At 45.0% G+C, this 15,798-nt stretch overlaps 2 protein-coding genes across 2 annotated transcripts in view; one reads left to right on the top strand and one right to left on the bottom strand.

Annotated features, from left to right (window-relative positions):
- Positions 1-1,054, bottom strand: part of LOC121574898 (suppressor of tumorigenicity 7 protein-like) — a 39,085-nt gene extending 38,031 nt beyond the window's left edge. The window contains exons 1-2 of the mRNA XM_041887564.2: positions 847-1,054; positions 147-229 (exon numbers count right to left, since the gene is read on the bottom strand). Of these exons, the coding sequence (XP_041743498.1) occupies positions 147-229; positions 847-1,054 (291 nt within the window). The remainder of the gene's footprint in view (positions 1-146; positions 230-846) is intronic.
- Positions 1,055-1,072: 18 nt separating this feature from the next.
- Positions 1,073-10,969, top strand: LOC121574899 (F-actin-capping protein subunit alpha-1). Its single transcript, XM_041887565.1, has 10 exons — positions 1,073-1,178; positions 2,987-3,050; positions 3,173-3,224; positions 3,329-3,392; positions 7,927-8,133; positions 8,227-8,306; positions 8,543-8,621; positions 8,895-8,966; positions 9,400-9,462; positions 9,591-10,969. Exons 1-10 carry the CDS (start codon positions 1,140-1,142, stop codon positions 9,729-9,731), a joined length of 861 nt encoding a protein of 286 aa, XP_041743499.1. The 5' UTR covers positions 1,073-1,139; the 3' UTR covers positions 9,732-10,969.
- The last annotated feature ends 4,829 nt before the right edge of the window (positions 10,970-15,798 follow it).

Raw genomic sequence — 15,798 nt, 5'->3', positions numbered from 1 at the left:
AACTGTACAATGAATCTAAGCTACCTTTGGTGTTGGTATTTGAAATCCACATTTCCAAATGTAGTGTCCAAACTACAATCTGGGCAAAACAATATTCACATCACCAACCCCATGCAGTGAGTAACCCTGTGATCATCACAACTCACCAAGATTAGACCAGAGATTAGAGAGGATGTTCCAGTGAGTGCCACATAGAATTTAGGGGTCAGTGTATTCAAGAACACAGATGCTGAAACAACAAGGAACGCTATGTTAGATCAAACGCATCCCACACAAATGAATGACACTACACTTGCCTAAAATGGGATTCAGACTGAACACTGAAGGTAGCTAGTTGCTTGCTGATCATGCAGAGCCCACCACACAGACATATGCTGACTGAGTCAGTGTGTAGCTAGCTACAGTAGCGATGTTGAAGTACCATGACCATATAGCTAGATGAAGATATAGGCGCTAGGTAACTAGCTAACTTACAACATTGAGTAACTGAAACTCATGCAATTTTAGCTAGCAATCATTATGCATTGTTTGAATGATGTTAGCTAGCTAGCTGGCTAGTTGTTATGCATAAGCATAACATTAACAGCTAGCTAAGTTAGCTAACGTAGATAGCTAGTAGCCACATTAGCTAGTTAATATTTCTAGTTACCATTCAATAAATAAACCAACCTGAGATATATTGTTCGTGCAATGTGTTGTCATACAGTTAGCTAGCTTGCTGTCAAACGTTCAGTTCCTCCACTGTCTCTCGATTTCTATTTGCTAGCTCGCTAACGTCAGAAGGCTGGCTAGCTAGCTACACTACATTCGCTAGCTAGCCCATTCTTAGAAAGCTAGCTAACTCACCTGAGGTAAGAGTGTCCTGCAGTTTCAAGGGGCTTCGCAGAACATAGATCATAGTTAAAACCATGGCAAACCAAACGGCACATATGTATGTCCATGACCAGGACAACCATGATTTTAATTTATCTGTAAATCCAAGAGATTGAGGATTAATGCTGGTCGCGTCCTCCATGTTTTTAACGGATGGCTGTGCTGTAAACAGAGGAATCATGTGCCAGTGGCACTGTCAAGATCCGCTTCCTCACTGTCCGCTGCAGTCAGTCGCCGATCAGTAGAGGTTTGTCTCATGAGCCAAGATGGCCGATTTCGAAGAACAACTCACTGAGGAAGAGAAGGTACAGTATTTTGAGAAGCTTTGCTCATTGTTTTACGACGTTTAGTAAATTAGGTTGTTTGTGTCCTTACTCAATTATTTTGGCAGCAAAAAGTGTTTGCTAAGCTAACATTAGCTGACTGGCTAACATTACACTCTAGCTAGCTATCCTATCTGAAGCTAGCTACTGTTAGCGAACAAACTATCAGGGGGAGTTAATTGTATCACCTAGTTAGATAGCTACAGCTCCATACACCATGATAAAACATACCAGACCCAAGAAGCACTTTGCTTACTGCTTAACTAGCTAGCTAAAATGTTTGTGAATGTTAGCCACGTTCCTTAGCCAAAGATGAGCAAATTAGCTAGTATGTGCCTCAAGTCTGACACTTTAGCTGGGCTTTGCCATTGGGCTTTTGCACGGTGGCCAGCTAACTTTACAATGGCAATTGTCCCACCGAGTCTTGTAGTTACTATCTAGCAGTAAATGATCATACAATTGTTCATGGATTATTTGTAAATGGTTTTAGTCTAAAAAAAACATTTGATTAACTAACGTTAGTTAGCTAGAAAAAGCCACTACTTCCTGTATTGACTGCAACAGCCTCCACACCCTGCTAGACACAACTCTGAAGATAATAGGCATAATTTATAATCCCATGTTCTGTCTTGGGATGGCACCTGGCCTATTGACTATAACGCATTACAACACAATTAACTTTTGATTGACCAATTATTTGGTATAACAATCATTGAAGTCATGAAAAAGTCCACAAAAACATAAAACCCTATTCACAACACTTCTTCTGACGGTCATACACGATGAAAGTGATTGTGGCCACTTTCAACCAATTGAGATTGAATCACCAAAAACGAAACAACCTTAATATGAGAGCTTGGGTTTGACCATTCTTGCTGTCAACAGCTTGCAGATAGATACATGTTTGAGGCTGCCTACTGGTGTCTAGCATTCCTACCGCTTCAGTGGCAGGCAGAGATGCGGTCAGATACATGTACAGACCAGTAGAATGAGCATAGGTATTTTGTAAATACATTACTTAGCATGGGAAGGCACCTAACAGTGTTTGGGAGCATCTAACTGTATGGCAACAGCATACACACACCAGACGTTCCAGAACCTGTTGGTATTGTTTACAATGTACTGGTGAAGTGTTGCAAAAATACTTGAATTAAAGCTGTGTAACCCACACAACCTTTGGGTCTGAGTCTGGACATGAAGACATGCATTAGGGCCTACAATACTGCAGTTCTGCTACTGATTTCAGTGCACTCTAGACTTTCAGGGAAGCCCTAATGAAGATTGCCTAGTCCCTTCCACCCCCCACTTTCACTGTTCTTGGTTCTGCTCTGACACCACACGCTGCTAAGAAAAGCTCGAGCCATCTAAGGAGTGGTTAGGACAGCGCAGAGGTAGGCTAGTCAGGAAGCCAAGTCAGTCACCGCTCTCTGCTTCACCCTAGTGGCCAGTTTAATAATGACTTGGCTGCATCATTACACTGTCCCTGGGTGTCATATCAGTGGTAGAAATATTAATATGTATGCAATATCTTTTTCATGTTTTATTAGTCGTATGTACAGGATACACATGGTATACACCATCCAACGAAATGCTTCCTTGCAGGTTCCTTCTGGACAATGCAACAACAATAAGAGATAAAAGATAAGAACATAAAGCAAATGGTTCAGTAGAATAGAATAAACATTTTATCATATAGTACCAAAATGTTCCATTGGCACTCAGCTGTAAAAGCTGTATGGCAAAAAAGTGGATAGTAGCCTATTTACCTCATTGTATTTCCTTTCCCTCAGGTCCGCATTGCGGCTAATTTTGTCGTCCATGCTCCACCTGGAGAATTCAATGAAGTCTTCAACGGTGAGTGTGCTTAGAAATCGTGCATTCTTTGTACTGTTTGTTTATTTACCAATACACTTGGTTTGTTATACAGTCTGTTAAGGCGTTGGCAATCTCGTGATAATGCTATCTCTTGGTTTCAGATGTGCGGCTACTGCTCAACAATGACAATCTTCTCAGGGAGGGTGCAGCACAGTGAGTAGTATTTTATTGATTTATTTACTGTATTCTGTCCATGTATTGTTGTGTACATTTGTGTTAACTTGCTGTATTTTGTTTTTTTCTCCATTGGAAAACAGTGCCTTTGCCCAGTACAACATGGATCAGTTCACCCTTGCCAAACTTGAAGGGTATGATGATCAGGTAAGATGCTCAGTCACTTGAGCTGTGACTCCTACCCAGCTGTTTTGAGTCTTGTTGGTCTCATACTGTGATATACAGTGCCTTGCAAAAGTATTCATCCCCCTTGGCGTTTTTCCTATTTTGTTGCATTACAACCTGTAATTTAAATTGATTTTTATTTGGATTTCATGTAATGGACATATTCAAAATAGTCCAAATTGGTGAAGTGAAAAGAGAAAAATTACTTGTTTCAAAAAATTCGAAAAAATAAATAACGGAAAAGTGGTGCGTGCATATGTATTCACCCCCTTTGCTATGAAGCCCTAAATAAGATCTGGTGCAACCAATTACCTTCAGAATTCACATAATTAGTTAAAGTCCACCTGTGTGCAATCTAAGTGTCACATGATCTCAGTATACATACACCTGTTCTGAAAGGCCCCAGAGTCTGCAACACCACTAAGCAAGGGGCGGCACCATGAAGACCAAGGAGCTCTCCAAACAGGTCAGGGACAAAGTTGTGCCTCATTGCCTGCGTCCGTAATGGGTCCGTGGTCAAACGCTCCCTAAAACACTTCAGCGAGCAGGCCTTTCTAATTGACCTGGCCCGGGTGTCCTGGATGGATATTGACCTCATTCCGTCAGTAGAGGATGCCTGGTTGTTCTTTAAAAGTGCTTTCCTCTCCATCTTAAATAAGCATGCCCCATTCAAAAAATTCAGAACTAAGAACAGATATAGCCCCTGGTTCACCCCAGACTTGACTGCCCTTGACCAGCACAAAAACATCCTGTGGCGTACGGCATTAGCATCGAACAGCCCCCGCGATATGCAACTTTTCAGGGAAGTCAGGAACCAATATACACAATCAGTTAGGAAAGCAAAGGCTAACTTTTTCAAACAGAAATGTGCATCCTGTAGCACTAACTCCAAAAAGTTTTGGGACACTGTAAAGTCCATGGAGAATAAGAGCACCTCCTCCCAACTGCCCACTGCACTGAGGCTAGGAAACACTGTCACCACCGATTAAATCTACGATAATCGAAAATGTCAACAAGCATTTTGCTACGACTGGCCATTCTTTCCACCTGGCTACCCCTACCCCGGCCACCAGCTCTGCACCCTCCGCTGCAACTTGCCCATGCCTCCCCTGCTTCTCCTTCACCCAAATTCAGATAGCTAATGTTCTGAAAGAGCTGCAAAGTCTGGACCCCTACAAATCAGCTGGGCTAGACAATCTGGACCCTTTCTTTCTAAAATTAGCCGCCGAAATTGTCGCAACCCCTATCACCAGCCTGTTCAACCTCTCTTTCGTATCGTCTGAGATCCCCAGAGATTGGAAAGCTGCCGCGGTCATCCCCCTCTTCAAAGGGGGTGACACTCTAGATCCAAACAGTTACAGACCTATATCCATCCTGCCCTGCCTTTCAAAAGTATTTGAAAGCCAAGTTAACAAACAGATCACCGACCATTTCAAATCCGCTATGCAATCTGGTTTCCGAGCTGGTCATGGGTGTACCTCAGCCACGCTCAAGGTCCTAAACGATATAATAACTGCGATCGATAAAAGACAGTACTGTGCAGCTGTCTTCATTGACCTGGCCAAGGCTTTTGACTCTGTCAATCACCGCATTCTTATTGGCAGACTAAATAGCCTTGGTTTCTCAAATGACTGCCTCGCCTGGTTCACCAACTACTTCTCAGATAGAGTTCAATGTGTCAAATTGGAGGGCCTGTTGTCTGGACCTCTGGCAGTCTCTATGGGGGTGCCACAGGGTTCAAATCTCGGGCCGACTCTATTCTCTGTGTATATCAATGATGTCGCTCTTGCTGCTGGTGACTCTCAGATCCACCTCTACGCAGACGACACCATTTTGTATACATCTGGCCCTTCATTGGACACTGTGTTAACAAACCTCCAAACGAGCTTCAATGCCATACAACACTCCTTCCGTGGCCTCCAACTGCTTTTAAACGCTAGTAAAACTAATTGCATGCTCTTCAATCGAACGCTGCTTGCACCCGCCTGCCCGACTAGAATCACTGCTCTCGGCGGCTCTGACTTAGAATATGTGGACAACTACAAATACCTAGGTGTCTGGTTTGACCGTAAACTCTCCTTCCAGACTCACATTAAGCATCTCCAATCCAAAGTTAAATCTAGAATCAGCTTCCAATTTCGCAACAAGGCCTCCTTCACTCATGCTGCTAAACATGCCCTCGTAAAACTGACTATCCTACCGATCCTTGACTTCGGCGATGTAATTTACAAAATAGCCTCCAACACTCTACTCAGAAAATTGGATGTAGTCTATCACAGTGCCATCCGTTTTGTCACCAAAGCCCCATATACTACCCACCATTGTGACCTGTACGCTCTCGTTGGCTGGCCCTCACTACATATTCGTCGCCAAACCCACTGGCTCCAGGTCATCTATAAATCCCTTCTAGGCAAATCCCCGCCTTATCTTAGCTCATTGGTCACCATAGCAACACCCACCCGTAGTATGCGCTCCAGCAGGTATATCTCACTGGTCATCCCCAAAGCCAACACCTCCTTTGGCCGCCATTCCTTCCAGTTCTCTGCTGCAAATCACTGGAACGAACTGCAAAAATCTCTGAAGCTGGAGACACGTATCTAATAATAATAATATAATATGCCATTTAGCAGACGCTTTTATCCAAAGCGACTTACAGTCATGTGTGCATAAATGTTTACGTATGGGTGGTCCCGGGGATCGAACCCACTACCCTGGCGTTACAAGCGCCATGCTCTACCAATTGAGCTACAGTTGTCAGAGCAGCTTACCGATCACTGCACCTGTACACAGCCCATCTGTAATTATCCCACCCAACTACCTCATCCCCATATTGTTATTTACATTATTTATTTTGCTCATTTGCACCCCAGTATCTATATTTGCACATCTATCACTCCAGTGTTAATACTAAATTGTAATTGTAATTATTTTGCACTATGGCCTATTTATTACCTTACCTCCATAACTTACTACATTTGCACACACTGTATATAGATTTTCTATTGTGTTATTGACTGTACGTTTTGTTTATTCCATATGTAACTCTGTGTTGTTGTTGTTTTTATTGCACTGCTTTGCTTTATCTTGGCCAGGTCGCAGTTGTAAATGAGAACTTGTTCTCAACTGGCTTACCTGGTTAAATAAAGGTGAAAAAAAAAAAAAAATCTTAATTTGGTTGAGGTTGGGGGATTGTGGAGGCCAGGTCATCTGATGCAGCATTCCATCACTCTCCTTCTTGGTAAAATAGCCCTTACACAGCCTGGAGGTGTGTTGGGTCATTGTCCTGTTGAAAAATAAATGATAGTCCCACTAAGCGCAAACCAGATGGGATGGCGTTTCGCTGCAGAATGCTGTGGGAGCCATGCTGGTTAAGTGTTCCTTGAATTCTAAATAAATCACTGACAGTTTCACCAGCAAAGCACCATCACACCTCCTCCATGCTTCACGGTGGGAACCACACATGCGGAGATCATCCGTTCACCTACTCTGCGTCTCACAAAGACATGGCGGTTGGAACCAAAAATCTCAAATTTGGACTCATCAGACCAAAGGAGACATTTCCACCAGTCTAATATCCATTGCTTGTGTTTCTTGGCCCAAGCAAGTCTCTTCTTCTTATTGGTGTCCTTTAGTAGTGATTTCTTTGCAGCAATTCGACCATGATGGCCTGATTCACGCGGTCTCCTCTGGAAAAAAAAACAGTTGATGTTGAGATGTGTCTGTTACTTGAACTCTGTGAAGCATTTATTTGGGCTGCAATTTCTGAGGCTGGTAACTCTAATGAACTTATCCTCTGCAGCAGAGGTACTCTGGGTCTTCCTTTCCTGTGGCGGTCCTCGTGAGAGCCAGTTTCATCATAGCGCGTGATGGTTTTTGCGACTGCACTTGAAGAAACTTTAAAAGTTCTTGACATTTTCCGGATTGACTGACCTTAATGTCTTAAAGTAATGATGGACTGTCGTTTCTCTTTGCTTATTTTAGCTGTTATTGCCATAATATGGACTTGGTCTTTTACCAAATAGGGCTGTCTTCTGTATACCACCCTTACCTTGTCACAACACAACTGATTGGCTCAAATGCATTAAGAAGGAAAGAAATTCCACAAATTAACTTTTAAGAAGGCACACCTGTTAATTGAAATGCATTCCAGGTGACTACCTCATGAAGCTGGTTGAGAAAATGCCAAGAGTGTGCAAAGCTGTCATCAAGGCAAAGGGTGGCTACTTTGAAGAATCTCAAATATAAAATATATTTTGATTTGTTTAACACTTTTTTGGTTACTACATGATTCCATATGTGTTATTTCATAGTTTTGATGTCTTCACTATAATTCTACAATGTAGAAAATAGTAAAAATTAAGAAACCCTTTAATGAGTTGGTGTGTCCAAACTTTTGACTGGTAGTGTATATAAAAACACTTTTTTACAGTTTGGAGTATGGCAGAAAAATCCCTGTATGATCAATGCAGCAACTGAGGACCTCTATCTGTGTCCCTGTGATCCATCTCCCCTCCAGGTGCTGATCACCGAGCATGGGGACCTGGGCAATGGCCGTTTCTTTGACCCCCGCAACAAGCGGTCATTCAAGTTCGACCACCTGAGGAAGGAGGCCAGCGACCCCCAGCCCCACGAGGGAGAGGCAGCTCTCAGACCCTGGAGAGACGCGTGTGACAGCGCCCTGAGGGCCTATGTCAAGGAGCACTACCCCAGCGGCGTCTGCACTGTACGTCCCATCTTTCACCTGCAAGATATAATAACATTATCTTTAAGATGTGCGTGGTAAACAATGACAGGACCTTGTTTTATTATATCACAGGTTTATGGGAAAACTATTGACGGCCAGCAAACCATAATTGCTTGCATTGAAGGTCATCAATTTCAACCAAAGAACTTCTGGTAAGTGTAGTCTCACTTTAAAACCAATGTCTCTTCATAAAGTTACCAATCATTTATTTATTTATTTAACCTTTATTTTATCGGGGAGTCATTTAGGGAATGACTATACAAACATTTGCATTTTGAACTGTTGTGTTTTGTATGAAAAATGTAATTATGTCTATAATAGTGCCTTAGACCTAATTCAAATCAACTATGAATTTGGGAAAGGACTGATATTTGATTTCTGTTCTCAGGAATGGTCGTTGTAGGTCTGAATGGAAGTTCAGCATCTCCCAATCTACAGCTCAAGTCGTTGGAGTCCTCAAAATACAGGTAGGCTGGTAGTGTCCATCGCCAAGTGTTGTCCACCATTTTGTCCGGCTGTCTAAAAGCCTGTTCAAAGACAACTGGTTGGGCACAGGTAGCCTCGTATGAACCACCCTGAACTCACAAGCTCACATGCAGAATGTGAGCTCGCAAGATCAGGATGGTCCATACGAGGCTAGGGCACAGGCCCCTGCAAGTCAAATTTGATAAACTGAAAATGGATATTGTTTTGTCATATTGTGTATATAGTCTCCCTCACCCGCCATCTTGTGGTTGCAGGTGCATTACTATGAGGATGGAAATGTGCAGCTGGTCAGCCACAAGGAAGTACAGGAATCCCTCACCGTAAATGTGAGTTCCCCTTTCAGTAGGATATTTTAGACCTGAACATAAGCGTTCAAAAGAAGAAGGGTGTAAAACCTTTTCCTGGTTTTCCAGAAATCCTGGTTGTAGAATTATGGATTTCCTGCTTATCCCCTCCTGATTCCGGGAATCCTCCAACCGGGATTCCCAGAAAACCAGGGAATTTATTGAAAGTTCCAGGAATTTTGCAACCCTAGTCCAGGTTCATTGGTGCATGAGAAGTAGGATGACGTAAAATAAAATAATAAGTGAAATGTCCTTTTATGATAAAGAGAGAGATGGTCTTCAATCTCTGTCAAGTTTACAGGCAATTCAATTGTCAAAGGCATTAATTCTGATATTTGCTTTATTAGTCCTTTCTTTGGTATGACAACTCTTCCTCAGAGGTGTGACACTCGGTTGTATTCTGTTGTTTTGGCAGAGTGAGACTCAGACTGCAAAGGAGTTTGTGAAAATCATTGAGGATACAGAAAATGAATACCAGGTATGCAACATGTTTCCTCACAATAATATTGGCAGAATTGGAATATTGGAATAAATCACAGTTTAATGTATTTTTTCCCCCTCAATGTGGGGAGCACGAGTCTAAACATTTGTTTTCCTCATTTCCAGACGGCCATCAGTGAGAACTACCAGACCATGTCTGACACCACGTTCAAAGCCTTACGCCGGCAGCTTCCTGTCACCCGCACCAAGATTGACTGGAACAAGATCCTCAGCTACAAGATTGGCAAGGAGATGCAGAATGCTTAGAGGACAGTGTGTCGGTCAGTGTTACTGTGTTACTGCAAAGACAGAGAGAATAGGGGAAATCAGAAAAGGAGGCGTCACAAAGGGGGGTGGTGTCGTAAAAATGTGGTCTATTTCGTCTTTGTTAAAGAAAGCCACGGTTTGATTTGGTGTGTGGAGTTGGTATGCTATCTTCGGCGCGTTAGGAGGCGATGGCTTCATATTAAGAGGACATTTTGGGTTGTTTAGCTCTGGCTTATTTGCAAATTTTTTATTTCTACAAAATGCCTTTAGTGACACTGTGAAAGTTTGGGTAATTGGGTCAACCTTGCTCTCCCACACTCACTCATTGTCCGATGCTTCAAAAATCATAGTCATATCCTCATACCCCACATTTGGTTGACTTTGTGTCTGGGGGCCACAGGTAGTAATCAGTTTAAGCCCATTTCGTAACCCACTATGGCCGGGATTCAAACAAATGCAGATAAACGACCAGTGCATTGTGGTTAATCTTTAAAGGCGATTTCTGACTGAGCTGCATCCGCTGCGTGATCTCTGTGAATGTCTGGGAAATTGCCTTTAAAAGCCTATCGCTGTGCGCAGGTAATTGGATTGAATCATGACCTATATTTTATATAGGTCTTGGCCAATCTATCTGTAACCCAAGGTCTCCTCCAAGTGAGGGGTATACTCCTTAATGACTAAATATAGCGCACCTCCAAAGAAAATCCCAAGTAACAGCTCTGTCCCCTGCAAGCTTTCCCGTTGGAAAGAGATGTACTTGTACAATGGTTTAATCAGGCCTAAACAAGCAGAGTACCCTCAGTGTCCTCTATCAGTGATTAGGCCAACTTAATATATAATATACTGATCTTCCTCCTTACCTCCCACATGCCTTCCTTTAGCTTTTTGCTATATTTTTTTATACAAAATGTAAGAACAAACATGTATAATTCAAAGGAATAAAGAAGTTGCACCAAATGCTATGCAGTAACTATTGTGATCATTAACCATAAATAGCGTTTCACATACCAGTATGTAGAAATATGATGATTGGGAAATAATCTGAATTGGTGCCAAATGTGTATGTGTGTAAATGCTGGCTAGCGCTGCAAAAAGTGAAAGGGACATCATTTGAATAAAGAAACAAAGATTATTGTATATCACTTTAATTGAGCACTCCTCATCTGCATTGTCTGTGTACATTTGTGTCCAATGTGTAAAACCGTGTTGATGGACAATACAATTAGTCTCCCATTGTCCTCTGCTTTCAGTCCCTTTGTCTCTGAACGCTTCGATATATGACCTTACCTTCATTATACTGGCATGATAAATCTTATCTTCACATGCTGTTGTGCTGCTTTAGTGAAAACATTTACGGCCCATTTAAATTGTAAAAATGTAGATATTTTGGAGAATTAACACAACTAAATGATAACATAATTAACAGGACAAGGGGTGACCGACAACACAGTCAGTTATCTTGGAATACTAAGCACAGAACTTTGAACTCCATGTTATAGATCAGACATAAGTGGAGTCAGCGATCCATGCCTGATTGTTTGCATTAGGTACACATGCTACACACAGTTCCACTGTTGAAGAGATGATCATTAAATTAATGTGCGCGTAAAGACTCTTTGTGATGAGGCATATATATTTTACATAAACGTTTGTCATTCATCAGACGCTCTTATCCAGAGCGATTTACAGTTAGCGCGTTCATCTAAAGATACGTGGTTGTCCCACCTGGCTATCTCAGTCATAGTAAGTACATTTTTCCTCAAAGTTAGTAGTGCTAGTAGGGGGGAAAGAGTCAAGTGCAAGTGTTCGATCACAGAAGGCACGTTGTTTTTGGGGGGGTGGGGTGCTGTGGGATTATTTAAGGTACTCTTTGATGATGGTAGGGTTTCAGATGTTTTTGGAAGACTGTCAGGGACTCTGCTGTCCTAGCTTCAGGGGGAAGCTGGTTCCACCATTGGGGTGTCAGGACAGAGACGAGTTTGAGTGGGCTGAGCGGTAGCTGCCCTCCTGTAAGGGTGGGAGGGCCAAGAGACAAGAGGTTGCAGAATGGAGTACTTGGGTTAGGGTGTAGGGTTTGAGCATAGCCTGAAGGTAGGGAGGGGCAGTTCTTCTTGCTGCTCCGTAGGTCCATGGTCTTGTAGTGGATGTGAGCTTTGACTGGAAGCCAGTGGAGTGTGCGGAGACATGGGAGAACTTGGGAAGGTTGAACACCTGGCGGGCTTCGGCATTCTGGATAAGTCGCAGGGGTTTGATGGCACAAGCGGGGAGCCCAGCCAACAGCGAGTTGCAGTAGTCCAGACGGGAGATGACAAGTGCCTAGATTAGGACCTGCGCCGCTTCCTGTGTGAGGTAGGATCGTACCCTATGGATGTTGTAGAGCATGAACCTACAGGAGCGAGTCACTTTGATATTTGCAGAGAGCGAGAGGGTGTTGTCCAGGGTCACACCAAGATTATTTGCCCTTTGGGAGGGGGACACCGCAGAGTTGTCAACCTTGATGGAGAGGTCTTGGAGCCGGCAGGCCTTCCCTGGGAGGAAGAGCAGCTCCGTCTTGTTTAGCTTGAGGTGGTGGGCCGACATCCAAGCTAAGATATCTGGCAGGCACCCAGGGATGCGTGTCGCCACCTTGGTGTCAGAAGAGCGTCTGCTAAATGACATAAATGTAAATGTAAATGTAAGGAGGGAAAGAGAAAAGTAGTTGAGTGTCATCCGTATAGCAATGATAGGAGAGACCATGTAACGATATGACTGAGCCGAGTGACTTGGTGTATAGAGAGAAGAGGGCCCTGGCGGACACCAGTAGTGAGAGTATGTGAGAGTAATTGTTTCCAATGTTATTTCATGCTTGAGAGTACCTGTGATTGAGCCAGCTAGCTGCTACCATTCAGCTGTTTTTCTAACCTCATCCAAGGCATTAACGTTAGGTGGTTGGTAGCTGCTGTACTTAATCACAGCTACTGATAAGTCTGCTGTAGTCTACAACAATTCTAATTTCTAAAGTGGAAGTTGGGAGAGTTTTACTCGGGTGGTTCAGTGAAACAATTATAGTTTCTGAGGTGGAAGTTGGGAGGGTTATATATATATTTATTTTTTTTGGTGAGGGAGGCCTGCTCTCTCCTTTCCCTGATGTTCAGTTCATTTCATCCCGATCTCCTCTGCATTATTGTAGCCATCTGCTGCAGCCTGTCAACTATGCCTCTGCCTATCCCTGTTCTCTCCTCTCCGCACAGGCTACACAAACGCCTCACACCGCGTGGCTGCTGCCTCTCTAACCTGGTGGTCCCTGCACGCACCACACACCTGGAGTTCCAGGTCTCAGGCAGCCTCTGGAACTGCCGTTCTGCCGCCAACAAGGCTGACTTCATCCCAGCCTATGCTACCCTCCAGTCCCTCGACTTCCTGGCGCTGACGGAAACATGGATTACCACTGAAAACACTGCTACTCCTACTGCTCTCTCCTCGTCTGACCATGTGTTCTCGCATACCCCGAGAGCATCTGGTCAGAGGGGTGGTGGCACAGGAATCCTCATCTCTCCCAAGTGGACATTCTCAATTTTTCCCCTAACCCATCTGTCTATCTCCTCATTTGAATTCCATGCTGTCACAGTCACTAGCCCATTTAAGCTTAATATCCTTGTCATCTATCGCCCCCCAGGTTCCCTTGGAGAGTTCATCAATGAGCTTGACGCCTTGATAAGTTCCTTTCCTGAGGATGGCTCACCCCTCACAGTTTTGGGGTATTTCAACCTCCCTGTGTCCACATTTGACTCATTTCTCTCTGCCTCCTTCTTTCCACTCCTCTCCTCTTTTGACCTCACCCTCTCACCGTCCCCCCCTACTCACAAGGCAGGCAATACGCTTGACCTCATCTTTACTAGATGCTGCTCTTCTACTAATCTCACTGCAACTCCCCTCCATGTCTCTGACCACTACTTTGTTTCCTTTTCTCTCTCGCTCTCCTCCCACACTACTCACTCTGCCCCTACACAGATGGTAATGCGCCGCCGCAACCTTCGCTCTCTCTCTCCCACTACTCTCTCCTCTTCCATCCTATCATCTCTTCCCTCTGCTCAATCCTTCTCCCTCCAATCTCCTGATTCTGCCTCCTCAACCCTCCTCTCCTCCCTTTCTGCATCCTTTGATTCTCTGTGTCCCCTATCCTCCCGGCCGGCTCGGTCCTCCCCTCCAGCTCCGTGGCTTGATGACTCATTGCGAGCTCACAGAACAGAGCTCCGGGCAGCGGAGCGGAAATGGAAGAAAACTAAATTCCCTGCCGACCTGGCATCTTTTCACTCCCTCCTCTCTACATTTTCTTCATCTGTTTCTGCTGCTAAGGCCACTTTCTACCACTCTAAATTCCAAGCATCTGCCTCTAACCGTAGGAAGCTCTTTGCCACATTTTCTTCCCTGCTGAATCCTCCCCCCTCCTCTCTCTCTGTGGATGACTTCGTCAACCACTTTGAAAAGAAGGTTGACGACATTCGATCCTCGTTTGCTAAGTCTAATGACACTGCTGGTCCTACTCACACTGCCCTTCCCTATGCTTTGACTTCTTTCTCCCCTCTCTCTCCAGATAAAATCCTGCGACTTGTGACTGCAGGCCGCCCAACAACCTGCCCGCTTGACCCCATCCCCTCCTCTCTTCTCCAGACCATCTCCGGTGACCTTCTCCCCTACCTCACCTCGCTGATCAACTCATCCTTGACCGCTGGCCATGTCCCTTCCGTCTTCAAGAGAGCGAGAGTTGCTCCCCCTTCTCAAAAAACCAACACTCGATCCCACTGATGTCAACAACTACAGACCAGTATCCCTTCTTTCTTTTCATTCCAAAACTATTGAGCGTGCCGTCTTTAGCCAACTCTCTTGCTATCTCTCTCAGAATGACCTTCTTGATCCAAACCAGTCAGGTTTCAGGACTGGTCATTCAACTGAGACTGCTCTTCTCTGTGTCACGGAGACTCTCCGCACTGCTAAAGCTAACTCTCTCTCCTCTGCTCTTGTCCTTCTAGACCTGTCTGCTGCCTTTGATACTGTGAACCATCAGATCCTCCTCTCCACCCTCTCCGAGCTGGGCATCTCCGGCGCGGCTCACTCCTGGATTGCGTCCTACCTGACCGGTCGCTCCTACCAAGTGGCGTGGCGGAAGCTGTCTCCGCACCACGTGCTCTCACCACTGGTGTCCCCCAGGGCTCAGTTCTAGGCCCTCTCCTTTTCTCCCCTATACACCAAGTCACTTGGCTCTGTCATATCCTCACATGGCCTCTCCTATCATTGCTACGCTGACGATACACAACTAATCTTCTCCTTTCCCCCTTCTGATAACCAGGTGGCGAATCGCATCTCTGCATGTCTGGCAGACATATCAGTATGGATGACGGATCACCACCTCAAGCTGAACCCTGGCAAGACGGAGCTGCTCTTCCTCCCGGGAAGGACTGCCCATTCCATGATCTCGCCATCACGGTTGACAACTCCGCTGTGTCCTCCTCCCAGAGTGCGAAGAGCCTAGGCGTGACCCTGGACAACACCCTGTCGTTCTCCGCCAACATCAAGGCGGTGACCCGCTCCTGCAGGTTCATGCTCTACAACATTCGGAGAGTACGACCCTGCCTTACACAGGAAGCGGCACAGGTCCTAATCCAGGCACTTGTCATCTCCCGTCTGGACTACTGCAACTCGCTGTTGGCTGGCCTCCCTGCCTGTGCCATTAAACCCCTACAACTCATCCAGAATGCCGCAGCCCGTCTGGTGTTCAACCTTCCCAAGTTCTCTCACGTCACCCCCCTCCTCCGCACACTCCACTGGCTTCCAGTTGAAGCTCGCATCCGCTACAAGACCATGGTGCTTGCCTATGGAGCAGTGAGGGGAACGGCACCTCTGTACCTTCGGGCTCTGATCAGTCCCTACACCCAAACGAGGGCATTGCGCTCATCCACCTCTGGCCTGCTGGCTCCCCCTTCCTCTGCGGAAGCACAGCTCCCGCTCAGCCCAGTCAAAACTGTTCGCTGCTCTGGCACCCCAATGGTGGAACAAGCTCCCTCACGACGCCAGGACAGCGGAGTCACTC

Source organism: Coregonus clupeaformis, chromosome 10, assembly GCF_020615455.1.
Source record: "Coregonus clupeaformis isolate EN_2021a chromosome 10, ASM2061545v1, whole genome shotgun sequence".
Lineage (NCBI taxonomy): Eukaryota > Metazoa > Chordata > Actinopteri > Salmoniformes > Salmonidae > Coregonus > Coregonus clupeaformis.
The sequence above is the reverse complement of the archived record's forward strand: the minus strand, read 5'-3'. Positions and strand labels throughout refer to the sequence as shown.